The following is a 15,077-nucleotide window of genomic DNA, read 5'->3' as shown; positions in this document are numbered from 1 at the left end:
AATCTTAATTGTTGAACTCTATTATTTTTAATAAGAAACACATATTTTGAAGAAACACATACATATATTTGTTATAAATAATAAATATTTTATATGTCTACAGATTTGATCTGAAGGCAAGAATGTAGATCAAACAGAAAAGCTAAATTATATTCTGTAACTGTAACAAATAAAATCAATGCAAAAATAATGAAGTGGTTAGAAATTTACTATGATATTCACACATACGGATAAATTGAATTTAAAATTGTTTAGTTCTAATTTTTGATAATCAGAATTCTACGAATTCTAAGTTTCAATCAAAAGTATGTACCAGGTTTGATATTGTTCTCGGGCACCCTGATATCAAGCAGTACTGACATCGGCTTTTACTTGGAAATATAGATAGCAATACATTTCCAAATGAAAATAGTACTTGTCCGGGGTGCTGCATCAATAAAAAGTTCATCAGTATTACAGAAATTATAATAATAAAAATTCATCATATGGAGATGGGACAATTGTCATCAGGTTCAAATAATTTGTTGCTTTTGCCATTTTTTATCGGTAAATTAAAAATTAATAAAAATAATTAAATGACAGTGGTAAAGATAAAGAAGTAAAAATACAGTAATAAAGATAGGATTATAAAATTAAAAAAATAATAAAAATTTATTGAGAGAAGTCTGAAGTCAGTTTAGTTTTGATGTTAGAGATTGCTAAACCATTAAATGAAATGTGGTATAATAGAGCTATAAATAAAACGTGCCGGCAAAATAACATTTAACATTATATATACATATTTCTATGATAGGCATGTGTTATTAGCACGCGCGTGCTTACGAAAAAACTTGTCTCCAAATAAAATTCACATATTTTGAATTCATTTTACTCGTCCTCCGAATTTAAAAATACCACTGCCGAAATCGTTTAATTAATTTTGTACAACATTCTTTGATAAATCAAAAATTAATCAAAACTTAGTTTGAATATATAAATTGTTGCATAAGCAAAATATTTTATATTAATATGGATGGATTGAAAGAGCAGGCGCCTCATGTAGTAGGCAGGTCGAAAGAATTTTAGAATTTTTGAAAATTTAAAAAATTATAATTAAACTATATAAACAATTATAATTAAACTTTTTTCGTCTTGAATTTAATCAGAGTTTAAGAATCCTTCTTAGCTAAATGACTGTTTAGAACTAAGGTGACCATACGTCCCGGTTTGGCCGGGACAGTCCCGGATTTCACCTTGTATCCCGGGTTTTTTAAAAGCATTATTTGTACTGGATTTAGATCTTTTGTCCCGGATTGTCCCGTTTTTTCGAAAATTAACAAAAATTATGAAAACAAACGAACAAGTGCTATTTGTTTCAAATTATTTATGAATAAAATTGAATAGAATATTATACAAGACTCAAAAGCATCATGGATAAAAAAGTATTGCATATAATCGAATAATAAAGTTCTTACTAAAAGTCCGAAATTCTTATAAAAAAAAGATTTATATAAAAAACTGTTATTATATACCTCTGTCCCGTATTGACTTACATTAGAATAATATAGTCACCTTATTAGAATGTAACCCAAGAATTAGCCTATCTATATTTGATATATTTTATTATTAGAATTTCTCTAATACTAAAGATTTTTTATTTGATGCAGTAATGCCGAAAAGGGATTTCTTCACTTGATATTTAAATCTATATTTTCAAGTGGGAACCGATGTCACTACTGCTTGACATCATGTTGTCCGAGGAAGACCAAAGCTCTAACTACGAGAAACCCCCAAAAGTTCGATACTTACAATGTATGTGATCACAAGGTAATAATATAATGCATATTTTACCATACCGGAAGTTTTATATCAACCATCGGTACTAGCCTTTAAAAAGATGATTGAATATAAATATACGTTGCACTTGGAATACAAAAGGTTAAGATTAAATATTATATACTGCCATAAAACGTCAAAAAAACATCAACAATGGAGTTATCAAATTGTGACCTCAGGAAACGGCCTTACTGAATACACCTCCAACCTATCACAAAAGCTTATTATTTAATTTATATTTCAAGTATTTACCAGTCATTACTTTATGTAATTTATTTGGATAAATAAGACACATCGCTGCTCTTTACAGGAATTATTAGACGTGAATTAATGTTTTCGCCGCAAGAGAAAAGTTGCTTAATTATTTTTAGCAGCATTGTCACCGTAGGCAATTTTCACTTGTAATCTTTTGGATCTATTAAAAGTCTGATATCACTACTCTGCTTGAGATCGGGTATCGACCCGGAACCAGTGGTTGCTAAATTCTAATCCAGGCTCTTACCACAGGGCCACGGACGGCTCGGTAATAAAAACTTATATTATATAACTTGTACAAAAATCAAATGCCAGTAGATACATTACCTTGGTAACAGATATTAATAATAATGATATCATCGTAATAACTCAAATAATATTTATTTCGCCTAATTTTGAAAATAGTAAGATAGGGCTAATTGCAAATAGTGAAACTCTTTCTTAACCGCTCCTATATTAAACTGTACGTTCCAGCCACTATTAAATTTTTATTCTTAATAGGCTTTCCACAGGCCTATAATATTTTTGAAAGTTCGTTTTAATCATCAACTTTATTTTGAACTTTTTATTTATCAATTTTCGTTTTAAATATCAACTTTATCACCAAGCGAATTTTTAGCAATAACATGGACGTATAGTATACTTCAGATTCTTCTAAATAAAATTGAGGAAGTATATTTTCCCTTACATTATAAAGCATCATTACCTTTATACAAAATAGACATATTCTTTATTTTATATTTATTAATATAAAAACATCTTTGTAAAATGAACCTATCTCTCATGGGGGGGCGTTCATTAATCACGTGAGGCTTAGAACAGGGAGAAAAATTTGATAAAAATCACATGGGGAGCTCTAGTAAGATATCACGTGTATTTATTGTTTACATGAATTTGAAAAACAAACCCAAAATTTTACTATTTCTTAGGTAACAAAAATAAACGTGATGTTGAGTTGGAGAGCGGGTAAATTTTAAATATCACCACGTATCACCAAAAGTCCAAAAACTCTTAAAAATCGATCACGTGATTAATCCAACCCTTCCCCATTGAGTTTATGAAATTTTTAGTCTTATACGTATCGAATATTTAATAAAACAGAGTTAATTTTGTATGTATATTTATTTGAATTTCTGGCAATTTTCTTATGAGCTTATCTTATCCAATATATGCACATGCTGAGCAAAGCAGTAAATATTAATAATAAAATTATTTTTTCTAAATAAATCCAATATCTTACCAGCACAACCATGTAGTTGACAAATATACACGTCATGACTCGATTCTGATGACTATGAAGGTGCCACAGTTAACTGGTTAAAAAGTTAACTGGGGCACCTTAATCAGCCCATAGTCTTCAAAATCGAGCCAAGAAAAGTATTTTCATCAATCACATAGATATTGATTGGATGAAAATTATAGGTTTGTTTTATAAAATTAAAAAATGTATCACTAATATTTACTTCTTTATTAACATTATCATATGTTGGATACGCGTAAGACCAAAATCGCCAAAAAATCTATTAAATATACATATAAAATTAAGAACTCGAGTTCTTAATTTTATATGTATATTTAATAGATTTTTTGGGGATTTTAGCGAACTCTTTCTATGGAGTGATATTTGATGTAGCGAAGTATTATAAACAATAGTACTTTGCCAAGAGAGTTTATGCAATTATCATCGAACGTAAACAATACGACTTTCGCATGACGAGTTAAAGCCAAAAATTTTGAAACAAACATTTTGTCGAATAATGTGTAACTCAAGCAGAATTGAACATGCAATTAAAAAGTAAATGAAATGATACTGAAATATTCACTCACCACATGGATAATCGTCATATTCATGATAATGCACTTATTACAAAAAAAAAAATTCACAAACACACACGCACATACTTAAACGTCTATCAATAAATTACGAAAGACACTCATGGCCTCATGGGCGGCAATTGATAACACCAAACTGCAGAACATTCTATTATTATCTATTAGTAGGCGTACGTTGCTACACTAAATAAACTAGTTGTAAGTGGCGTTCTTAAGGAAAGTTGCATGAACTTCCCGCCATCTGTAAATAATCAACTTAATCTTAATGTAAGTATCGATACTTACAGCTATTTAGATAAAATTTTCAACTGTTTATTTCAAAAATAAAGTTTTCGCCTTCACTAAATCAATGCGATATTCTATCAAATACAAATAAACTTATAATGGTCCAGTCATTATAGTAAGTTCACTTCGGAATTCGAGATACCCAGCTGTAAATACTTGTATATTGACACTTAAAAGTTGTCTCAAAACCTACATATGGTAGGGTGTACCTATGTAGGTTTTGAGACAACTTTTTAGTGTCAACATACAAGTATTTACACACTTACAGCTGGGTATCTTGAATTCCGAGATTCTTACTTAAGCTTAAATGACTGAACTATAATATCTGTAATTGTATACAGGTGTACATAAATATTTTATTCCAAACATTTTTACTTCGTGCTTTAAAATTGAATATTTTTAATTTAAACACTTGTCGTGAGTTTATTGAGTACGCCTTCTTAAGGGAGCATTCTGGTCTAAGTCGCGAGAGATTTTAATATCAAATATTTATAAATATCATATTATAACATAATGTCTCAAATTCTCAAACTATATATTTTCATAATGTATATGTATACCAAATAAATAAATCATTTAAAAATATTAATTTAATTTTTTATATGTGTGGGGTCGTCAGGAAACTCGCAATCGTAAATGGGGTTGCGAAGGACAAAAATTTAAGAAGCCCTTGTCTAGAGGCATGAATTTTATGCAATTTTTAAAAAGCCGTAAAAAGTAGGCAAACAATATTTTTACTATATTTATTTTACAATGAACACTTTCCAATCGCAAATTCCGAGATTTATATGAATTTTGCCGCCGGAGCTCCGAGTCAGGAGGGTTGATTAACCATTGTTTCGAATTGATTAAATATAAAAAAGAAGTAAAAAGTAAAAATAGCCATAAAGTTTTAAGAGAACTTAATTCTAGAAGGTGATGAAGTGGGAGGTCTCAAAAAATTGGTACCTGACCATACCCATGATTTTAGCCCTTTTATTAATCTAGAATAATGCAATCGTATAAACTACGGAAAAGTTAAAAAATGTTTTTCAAATAATACATTTTCTTTACAACTTTTTTTGATATTCTCGATTTTTTCAAAAATTGTAAAAGATCAGAATCTGGGGATGACGAGGTTCACACTGAAAAAAGTCTGTAAAGAAAGACTTTGTAAAAATTTCAAGTAAATCGTTCCAGTAGGAGTTGAGTAATCGTGGGTATCGTATCGAAAAAAGGCAGTTTCGAGTAAACACTTTAAAAGTTTCAGAAGAAGGAAACAGAGGAAGGTTATCGTGATCAAACAGCAATATCTCCGAAAATAATTTAAAATTTGCAAAATCCTTATATGCACATATTTTTGAGTTAAACTTGGAATATATCAAAATAAAACAAACAAAATCGAATTTTTCAAACTCTACGCCAGTATACCCCCTTAAACGCTTGTACAGCTATGAAATTATTCGCATTTGTATGAGAGAATCAGCCTACTTAAATACACATTGTAGGCTGTGATATCAAGGATAAAAATTAAATTTACTTGAAAGATTCAAATAAAACTTTTGAGTTATTTTTCATAAATCTTGAAAAAACATACTTTTAACTTAATTCTAATGCTGATTAGATTAAACTCTCGGAATTTTTTTCACATTTGTCGTGGTTATTTGCATAAATAGCACAGTCGACGCAAATTCCAATACCGGTTGGGATTGACCTCAACAGGTCAACTATTCTGAGAAGGTCATCAAGGACGTATATTCTTCTGTAGTATATGATTGTAAACAAATAAGATGAATTTCTGGAATTTGATTTTCGGCTATGGACTGTACGACATTAACATAATAGTGTATTATCCGGGTTATGGCGCCAACACGGACTGGAACACGAACGCGAATTGGAATTTCAGCATTCTAATGACGTGATAGATAATTTCTTGTCCGTCCAGAACGTAAAATTAATATGAAACTCATATGCAAAACAAAATTTTAATATAAAAATTAAGACTAAAATATTGCACAGTTCATTTTGTAACAGTTCATCATTATTTATCCATTATAAATTTTGAAATAAAAATGTTTGAAGCAGTAAATTAAAGCAAAATAGCAGGCTGGTAAGAGGTTCAAGATTATTTATATAATTCAATGATCAGCAGGTAAAAAACAGTTATTAAAAAAACAATTCATTATATACCAAAATATTTACAATAAAATCATTCTCAGAATCATTATTTGAGAGAGACAAAAAAGATAACAAAAGACTTATTGATACAAAGTTAATTATAGCATATAAAACTCATCACTGAACAAATCAGATTGCTTAAATTATCAGAAAGTCTTCACTGAACAAAATGCTGTAAAATAATTTCTTAATAACTGTTTAGATATTTCTGTAAAAACAAATTCAAATTTATCATTAAAATTGTTGAATAACTACTTTTTCCATGCACTAATTATCTTTTTTGCCAGATGCATATTATTAACCCAAACCAGCCGCTGTACACACATAAACCCTAAGTTTTGAAAATTTCCAAAATAGCAAACCATGCTGCCTTTTAAGAATTTACACTTATTGCCATCTGAACCATTTAAAATAAAAATAATAATATAAATGTTAGAATACTATTGCATATAAACAGCAGAGATACTTTTGATTTTTTGTTATCACTAATCTTTCATATAAGACAGTATGGCTTGGACTAGAGAATTTCTTATACAATTACTGTTTTTTTAGGACTACTATTATATATATTATAATAATTACCCCATTACCTAATATTGTGCTTAAGTTGCAAATATTCAAAAATACAATACATTATAACACAAATGAAGTTTATTTACAGATAATAGTTCAAATAGGCAATAGTAAAGCAATGACAAAAGATACAGAAGATAAGTTAACTATTTGCAATGTAAAAACATTATTATAGTAAAGTTAATAGTACTACAAATGTTTAATATTACCTATCTGTAATTCACAGTAAAAAAATACGCATCTTCAGTAAGCAAAATAGAAATATGTAATGAGCACTCACAATTATGAACGCTTACAACTTATTTTTACTATAATAGCTGCATAAGCATATTATTTGACATTCCTTCATATATACTATAATTTGCTACTATATTATTAGTAATATTGAAGTTTTAAGTTTTTCAGAAGTATGTAATATGGTAATAAAATTAAAATTCATAATTATAAACACAACATGTAGCATTATTAGCTGTAATGCCACTGTCTTAAGTTGTGCAACACTGGTTATTCAAATAGTCTAAATAAATGTATATATGTTTGTAGTATTCATTCATAATTCCTATTTAATATTATACCAAAATAACTAGATTTAAACGCTATATACAGAGCAAGGATATATTTATATTATACGATGTTAAAAAATGTTTGATATATATAAATATGAATTCATAAATAATTATTAGCTCTATCAAATATCATAATATTTCACTCTCAATTTGCATATTTCATGTACACCATAATTTAAATAACGGTTTATTCAACTTAAGAATATCTAACAAAATAGAAATAGCAGAAACTTAGACTGGGGAATATGTTTCAAAATTGATACAATTTTCATATGATTTGAAATGCATGTTTTTAATAATCGCTAAACTGACTCCGTTTAGTTTGATAATTCTGATAAAAATATATATTAGAAATTGTACAATTAAACACAATCTGAGTGTTCAATAATAACAATGAACACTTTATGAAATTGTATGTATTAACAAGGCATAGCAAGCTGCTGTACACAATTGCTCGTTATGTATGTTACTGTTTGAATTTAATATTTTATTTATTTATACTAAATTATTACAAACAACGGCTAAGACCAGCCTAATATTTATTATAATTTAGTTTCTACAGCTTTAAGTATAGTATTCCAGACTTGTACTAAAATATATATTACATACATATACATATATGTATATACTTACATATATATATATATTTGTATGTTCTAATAAATTACTTGATTAGTTGCATATATAAACAATTCCTTAAATAATTTGAAGAGCTACAAAAATAAACTTTACACAAAAAAAGATAAAACTTAACAAAATATTAGTCGTCGTACATTTGTGATATCAAAAAGTTAGCAGCTAAATTTTCATTTTTATCACATGCAAAATATGCCTGCACGACCATGTGTTCTGGAAAGCCAAGAGCTTTCAACTGAAAAGTTAAATAATAAATGACTATTAGACAGACTTCCATGTAGGTGTTAAGAAAGATTGTCAATATTTTATAAAACAAGAATTTATTTTTATTCAATCAAGGCAAAATTTTTAAGAAAAGACAGAACTTACTCTTTCTATAGCCTGTTTGTCTTGTGGCGTAATCTCTACTAGATCTTCTTCCGTAGGGGCTGCAGTTTCAGCTACTGATGCCAAATTTGATTCCTGGGGACTACTTTCTGAAAATAAAAAAAAAAAACAAATAATTATACATTATATTGAATAAGAGCAAAGTAAATATATATGAAATTATGATTTGATTAGATTATTGAGCTTTACAAATTCTTAATGTCTTCAAATTTCTTAGCAAAACTTGAATACTAAGTTCTGTTCTGAACATTTATTAAACAAATTAGATGTTAATTCATAATTTAATTTGATTTAAAAATCAATATATTCATTATATCACATCAATTTGAACTTGCATAATCGGCATTAAGTTGAACTAGTAATATTTACTAATGATTAGAAACAAACCGGATACCATAGTTATGATACTCCCAAAATAGTTTACAAAAACTTCGAGAAACCATGTACTTAGAATGATTATACTGCTTTATAAGAGTTGAGGATAAAAAAAATATTTTGAAATATTGCATGGCATACCTGGGTTTGATGAACTTTGACTAGGTGCAGTTGTGTTAATAGGTTCATTTAACATTTGAACAAACGATTGCTGATGAAGTGAGATAAGTTGCAGCAATGCTGGATTTGTTTGACCAATCTAATTTCATCAAATTACATTAGTTATTTCCTTTCAAACAAATTATCATAATGTAAATAAGAAATTCTTTTTACCTGTTGAAGAACAGCATTCAACAAACTCGGATTTTGTTGAATAACTGATCGCATTTGTTGAAATTGAGGTTGATTTCGTAGAAATGCCAATGGCTCAGAATCTAATCAAGACAAAAATCATACATAACAAAACAAAAATAAAACAAAAAGGATGAAATCAATAAAAACTTACTATCAGAGCTGGTATCAATTGTAGCATTTATTTGGCCAACTGTTCCCTCCAAATCTACTGCATCATCAAATATTTGATCAGGAATTCCAGTTATTAGATATTCCACTGCTCGATCTGGATTATTGAAACTAGCTCGTAGCGCTTGTTGTACCTATGTTCAACAATTATTTTCAATAATCATATTCAAAACAGCTATGAAATTTCATATAAAAATTTGTATTACTTGTGTTCGACTATAACCCATGTCAATTATATTTTGAACCATCGTTTGATAATCATCACCCATTAATAATGCTGATTCTGCATTTGCAGGTTCGGGTTGAGGTACCTGCTCACCTTGAGCAGACTCTGTAGCAGGAGGAATTTCAGGAGCACTGAAAATAATACGATAAGTTACAATTGCATGAACATTATTTCAAAGAAATTAATATCTAAGTCTTTGCATTTTAAATAATAAAGTTTGCCAGATAATTGAAAATTCCAACAGAACATTATTTATTAATTTTACATAACTTCAATTAAAACATATTAAAATTACCTTTCTGGTGTGGTTGGCTGATCTCCTGGAGTGGCTGGTGTCGCCGCGGGCAAAGGCACTACTGGAGTACTTGTAACATTTTCTGATGATTTTGGTTTACCAATCATAACAACCACAAATTTCTTATTATCTATATTATAAGAACTAATAATTTGCTCGTCATTGAGAATTTTTCCTAAAATACAACAATTCCAAAAGTTAATGATAAACTGCCAAATAAAAAACATAATCGATCTAACTCTTATATCATATCCAAGCATTTATCGAGTGAGATATCAGTATATTAATAGCAAAACTAAATCGCAAAAAAAAAGAATTAGTTCTAAGTTAATATATCAATACAAAGAAATAATATTTCAAAATTATAATTATGAGAATTTTAGATATTCAATGGATATTTTTTTTAGACATGTGTCACATATCAAACAATTCGAAATATAATTACACAAGGGTCGAGAGAGTCCATTAAAAGCAATGAGTGACTGATGTCCGACATTCAGTCTGCAGAGTACGAAAAATTTTCATCAAGTTTATAAATTTTAAATCATTTATTTTATTTGCTATCACATTTTAAAATATTATAGATGAAATGATTAATAATTTTGACTAATTTGCAAAAAGTTAAAACTAAAAATTAGTTATAAATAAAAATTCAAAATTTATAGTTATTTACTATCATTAAAATATTTATTTCAAATAGCTGTTGATTATTCTGTTGATAACAGTATCAGCTGTTGACTACAGTCTATCGAGCACACTGAAATTTTTACTAAATTCAAATAAAAACAAAAAATACTATAATAAATAATATTATAACATTATTTAATGTAATTTTAGTATACTTCCACAATTAACGTTTAAAAAATGAATGTGTAGAACTGAAGTGTAATGACTCCAAAATAATGCAAATCATTTGGACAAATTTTGCATAAACAAAGCAAGTACATACCTGCATATATAAGGCGTTGATGTCCGGCTGGATAATCCTTTCCTTTCTCATTTTCTATTTTTTCTTTTAATTCCTTCACCTACGAAAGGGTAATAACATGAACAATAATTATTTTGCTTATCACATAAAACATAACCTAACACAAACATGACTATTATAAAATTAAATCTTAAAGCTTAAATCCATACAGATATAAAAAACACAGTTTTGACGCAAATGAACAATGCACGTAGCAGTTTAATACATTAATATAACATTTATTAACGATCCCATACCGTCTTAGTTTCTTCAATTTCAATTTGAAACGTTTGTTGCTGCAAATTTTTGAAAGTAATCAACATTTTTTTTTCAAACTATAATATTCACTTAATTCAAACAAATAACTCGCAATAGAGCAAGCGAGTAATGACACAGCTACTGCGATTGTTTTTATTTTATGTTATATCTTGTGATGATTATGCATAAGTAGTGTAGTGTGTAGTAGCCATTTTGTTATGTGTTTATTCTATATTGCCGTGACGGGGCCACTTGGAATATAGCGGGTTTGTGTGCATTTCTCGCATTGCCACCATTGCCAGCAAGCGCGCCAGCTTTGATTAAAAGCGCATTTATTGTAGCGTGTCGTACTGTCATGACAACGTTACCATTCAACTTGTTTGGCACTTGTTAACCCTACATGCTACTATGAAATAAAGATTTTTAATATGACACATCATAATCATAATCATAATCATGGATAAATAAAACAAATCATAAACATGGATAAAAGAAAAGCATATAAACATCTTATGCGATTATGATTATATCGTTATTAACGGGTGATTAACGCTAATGTTTGCTGTATCATATTAACAAACAAATGCCAACATAATAATGTAATCGGTAAAATATGATCTGTTCATTTTGTTGTCATGGATAAATAAGTATTGCAATGTTGTTATGATGTATAAATTCAACGGACGTGAGCAAAATCATTCCTCATCATCATTAGTATATTGTCTAGGATCATTCCTAAACAATATAAGAATATAATATATTCGTAATATAATTTGCGCAAACTGTTACATTTTTTAGTATCTATGTTACATTATTTAACTATTGGTGTATGGCAACGTGCGTTAAGGCAAATTGCTGGAACTTGCCGTACCGTAACGAAATGTTCGAGGTATATTAAATGTTTTCAAACATATTATGAATTCTGTATTGTCGTCTTGCCAAAAACTCATCACCACTCCTCCCAATCATTACAAATTGAATGTTTTTTTGATCATTCAAATCGGATGCTCCTTTCTCTCAAAAACTCGATTTCTATTTTCTCCACTCTTTGCTCTTTATCTCCGTAACAGCTGGACCTACCTTTGCCAAAAACTACTCAGTACATCTCCCTATCAATAGAAATCGAATGTTTTTTGAACCATTCAAATCGGTTGATCCGTGCGCCCAAAAACGTGGACGAAAAATTGTATCCATACATACACACACACACATCCATTTTTTCTGAGGTATGCCAAAATTCAGAAACCTTCAAAACGTGGAGAAATGCAAAAATATTCATTTTCGATTTTCGGCTCATTACTATAACTACCCTGCGGGAAGTTAATAATTATTATTATATCGCTTAAAATTAATTAATTTACTAATAATAATTATTAGCTAACTTACACTTCCGCGCTCCATCTAATTATAATTTATAAATTCAACAGCATGCTAGTTTTGAAGATTCGTAGTACACTTGATAATTTTTTATTATATATAATAGCAGGCAGGAATGGTAACGAATTTAAACTAATAATATAGTTCAAATTCTATTTATATATTGTACATATAATATAAATATACTATATAATATAAATTCTATTTCTAAATTCATAGATTCATAGTGAGTTTAAATTCGTGTATGTATAATTATTTTAGTGCAAATGTTATCCTACATGTTATGAGCAACTTCCTAAAATTTGGCACCCTACCGAATATTAAAAATAAAATTAAAATTTTTATGCTTTAAAGTTTAGGTAAGAGTGAATTTTATAAGCAGCATATAAACATGCTTATGCAGTGAAACGCAATCCAAAAATAAAAAAAAAAATTACTTAACAATAACTAATGATCTTGCTTAACAAATGAGCAAAATACTCAAATAATTTGGTATAATTATATAATAGTATAGAGTACTGATATAGAGCCAATACATAGTTGTTGGTTATATATTTATTTAGTTAATAAAAAAAATAATGGTATTGAAAAACTTGTTTCAAGATATTGCTATCAGACGTATATAAAAAATATTATATATAAATAGTTGTTTTTGATAAGACAAATTCAAATCACAATTGTGAAAAACATGTTTCCAAATTACTTTTACTGTTAACAATTCAAATCTCCTAGGTTTGATTATAAATTAGCAAAAATTAAAAAGAAATATATATCAAAAAACACTGGGCATGCTGTAGTAAATCAAACGCAGGCCTTAGCATGAAGATCTCTTTTTGACTGAAAACATGTAAAACAGTTATTACTAAAACCATGATTCGGTTATAACAAAATCGTAATCAACAACATTAATAATCGATTTCTGATGGTTGTCATTAAGAAGAGCAGTATTGACCAACATGCAAAAATAAACAAATTAAGTGAAATGAAAAAAAAAATGTAATTGTTTTTGTGCTTTATTAAAAATATGTTGATACTATTACTGCATTATCGGATAATAGTATATTTAATTAGAAGTTGAAAAAAAGAATTAATCCATTCGGGTTTTAAGTTTTCTGGTTGTAACCTTATCTTTTTCTCTGAAATTAAATTGATTCATAAATATTAAAATCATTTCTGCTTTTATCATATTTACACAGAAAAATACTTACATTATATGTACTGTAGCACCCCAACCTGAACCAGCATCTCTATCAAAAGCATTCATAAGTGCTTGAGATACACATTCAAATAAATCATCAGGAGACAAATTAGGTTCATATAAAACTTCACACATTCCATAAAGTTGCTCGGTACATGTACCACTTACAGCAAAATCTTCACATTCACTTTTGCAGCCTAAATACGAAAAATATTGGTAATACAAAATAGAGAGAGAAAAACAATTTGTTTAGCTCACCTATTAAATCCAGAGCACAGATATATGGTTCATATGTATCTTTTGATAAACCAGCTACAACAGGTTCTACAAAATATGGTCCAAATCGATGCTCATATAAGAAATTTGATGTCATATGTGCGAATGTTTTGGGTGATACTTTTCTATTTTCACGTAATTCATACAAGTTTTTCCTAATCATACATTTGAGTCAAATAAAATTGATTTCAATAAAAATTAAATTACATATTTGTTAACTCTAATCGCCTCTATTAAAACACAATGTTCTCTTGATCACTTCATTTACTCGAATTAGACCACATTCTTTATTATACATATTATGTTTTCTACTCTATATATTATGTTCTCTTGTTTAATATGTATAATAGAGAACGTAGTGTAATCCGAGTAAATAAAGGGATCAAGAGAACATTGTATTTTACTAGAAACAATTAGAGTTAACATATTTAAATAAAATAGATAATTACCTGAAGCGAAGTTTTTCAAATACTGTTTGAGTATCAGTTGCGAGTCCAGGTAAACCTACATACAAGTGAGGACCAACTTCGTAAACTTTTTGAAAATCCAATCCAATGGTCATTCCTTGTATACCAAATTTGTGGTCAGTTGCAATTGCAACACAATTTTTGCCCTTCATGGCTAGCACACAACCACCATTATAACCTAGAATACTCTGAAAATAAATAGATAAACATAATGTAGCATTAAATATATTCGAACGTTTGTAATAATGCCAAAAAAAATATTAGATTGAATTCACTTTAACTTCAAACATGTACTATATAAGAAATGTGTATACTATAGTTTAGATACCATTTTATATTAAGCAGTGAAGACTGTGAAGAAAAGATTTAAAATGTATAAAACTAAATGCGAACAATCGATTATATTTAATCGTAAAAATTGCCGCAAATTGAACAAAACCCAAACACAAGGTTAGCTTAGTATCATTAAATTACTGTCATCAATGAAACTGCTTTGTCAGAATTTTCAGGGGGCCCAACAACGCAATTTGAAATTCTACTCAAATTTACTCGTACCAACCATTGACGCAAAATCTCAGTTAGTGTCTCCTTTTCTCACCAGATGTGCCT

At 28.5% G+C, this 15,077-nt stretch overlaps 3 protein-coding genes across 3 annotated transcripts in view; all 3 read right to left on the bottom strand.

The window, feature by feature from the left end:
- The window catches only part of LOC113377672 (rhythmically expressed gene 5 protein), a 37,777-nt gene extending 33,789 nt beyond the window's left edge, over positions 1–3,988 (bottom strand). The window contains exon 1 of the mRNA XM_026618064.1: positions 3,898–3,988. Coding sequence (XP_026473849.1) covers positions 3,898–3,921 — 24 coding nt within the window. The 5' untranslated portion in view covers positions 3,922–3,988. The remainder of the gene's footprint in view (positions 1–3,897) is intronic.
- Positions 3,989–8,054: 4,066 nt separating this feature from the next.
- Positions 8,055–11,418, bottom strand: LOC113376891 (UV excision repair protein RAD23 homolog A). Its single transcript, XM_026616981.1, has 9 exons — positions 11,150–11,418; positions 10,875–10,953; positions 9,926–10,100; positions 9,611–9,761; positions 9,388–9,538; positions 9,216–9,316; positions 9,024–9,141; positions 8,490–8,596; positions 8,055–8,355 (listed from the first exon to the last, which is right to left on the bottom strand). Exons 1-9 carry the CDS (start codon positions 11,213–11,215, stop codon positions 8,245–8,247), a joined length of 1,059 nt encoding a protein of 352 aa, XP_026472766.1. The 5' UTR covers positions 11,216–11,418; the 3' UTR covers positions 8,055–8,244.
- Positions 11,419–13,524: 2,106 nt separating this feature from the next.
- Positions 13,525–14,925, bottom strand: LOC113376894 (proteasome subunit beta type-3-like). Its single transcript, XM_026616983.1, has 5 exons — positions 14,797–14,925; positions 14,451–14,656; positions 13,984–14,156; positions 13,736–13,922; positions 13,525–13,663 (listed from the first exon to the last, which is right to left on the bottom strand). Exons 1-5 carry the CDS (start codon positions 14,797–14,799, stop codon positions 13,615–13,617), a joined length of 618 nt encoding a protein of 205 aa, XP_026472768.1. The 5' UTR covers positions 14,800–14,925; the 3' UTR covers positions 13,525–13,614.
- Positions 14,926–15,077: the final 152 nt, after the last annotated feature.

The sequence above is a fragment of the Ctenocephalides felis genome, unplaced genomic scaffold (genome assembly GCF_003426905.1).
Source record: "Ctenocephalides felis isolate EL2017-DRISC unplaced genomic scaffold, ASM342690v1 CF-g0.4_SCAFFOLD_01886, whole genome shotgun sequence".
Taxonomy (NCBI): domain Eukaryota; kingdom Metazoa; phylum Arthropoda; class Insecta; order Siphonaptera; family Pulicidae; genus Ctenocephalides; species Ctenocephalides felis.
Note: the sequence above shows the minus strand (reverse complement) of the source record. Positions and strands in the feature narration are given on the sequence as shown.

What these genes read in the sequence shown, in the direction of transcription:
- LOC113376894 (XM_026616983.1), bottom strand. An exon ending in TTTGAAAAACTTCGCTTCAG is followed by an intron (nt 14,157 to 14,450) that starts GTAATTATCTAT and finishes ATGTATGATTAG; the next exon opens with GAAAAACTTGTATGAATTAC. An exon ending in GGTGCTACAGTACATATAAT is followed by an intron (nt 13,664 to 13,735) that starts GTAAGTATTTTT and finishes ATTTAATTTCAG; the next exon opens with AGAAAAAGATAAGGTTACAA.
- LOC113376891 (XM_026616981.1), bottom strand. Translation starts at nt 11,215, where the DNA reads ATGTTGATTACTTTCAAAAATTTGCAGCAACAAACGTTTCAAATTGAA. An exon ending in CAGCCAACCACACCAGAAAG is followed by an intron (nt 9,762 to 9,925) that starts GTAATTTTAATA and finishes TATTATTTTCAG; the next exon opens with TGCTCCTGAAATTCCTCCTG. An exon ending in TCAAAGTTCATCAAACCCAG is followed by an intron (nt 8,597 to 9,023) that starts GTATGCCATGCA and finishes TTTTATTTTCAG; the next exon opens with AAAGTAGTCCCCAGGAATCA.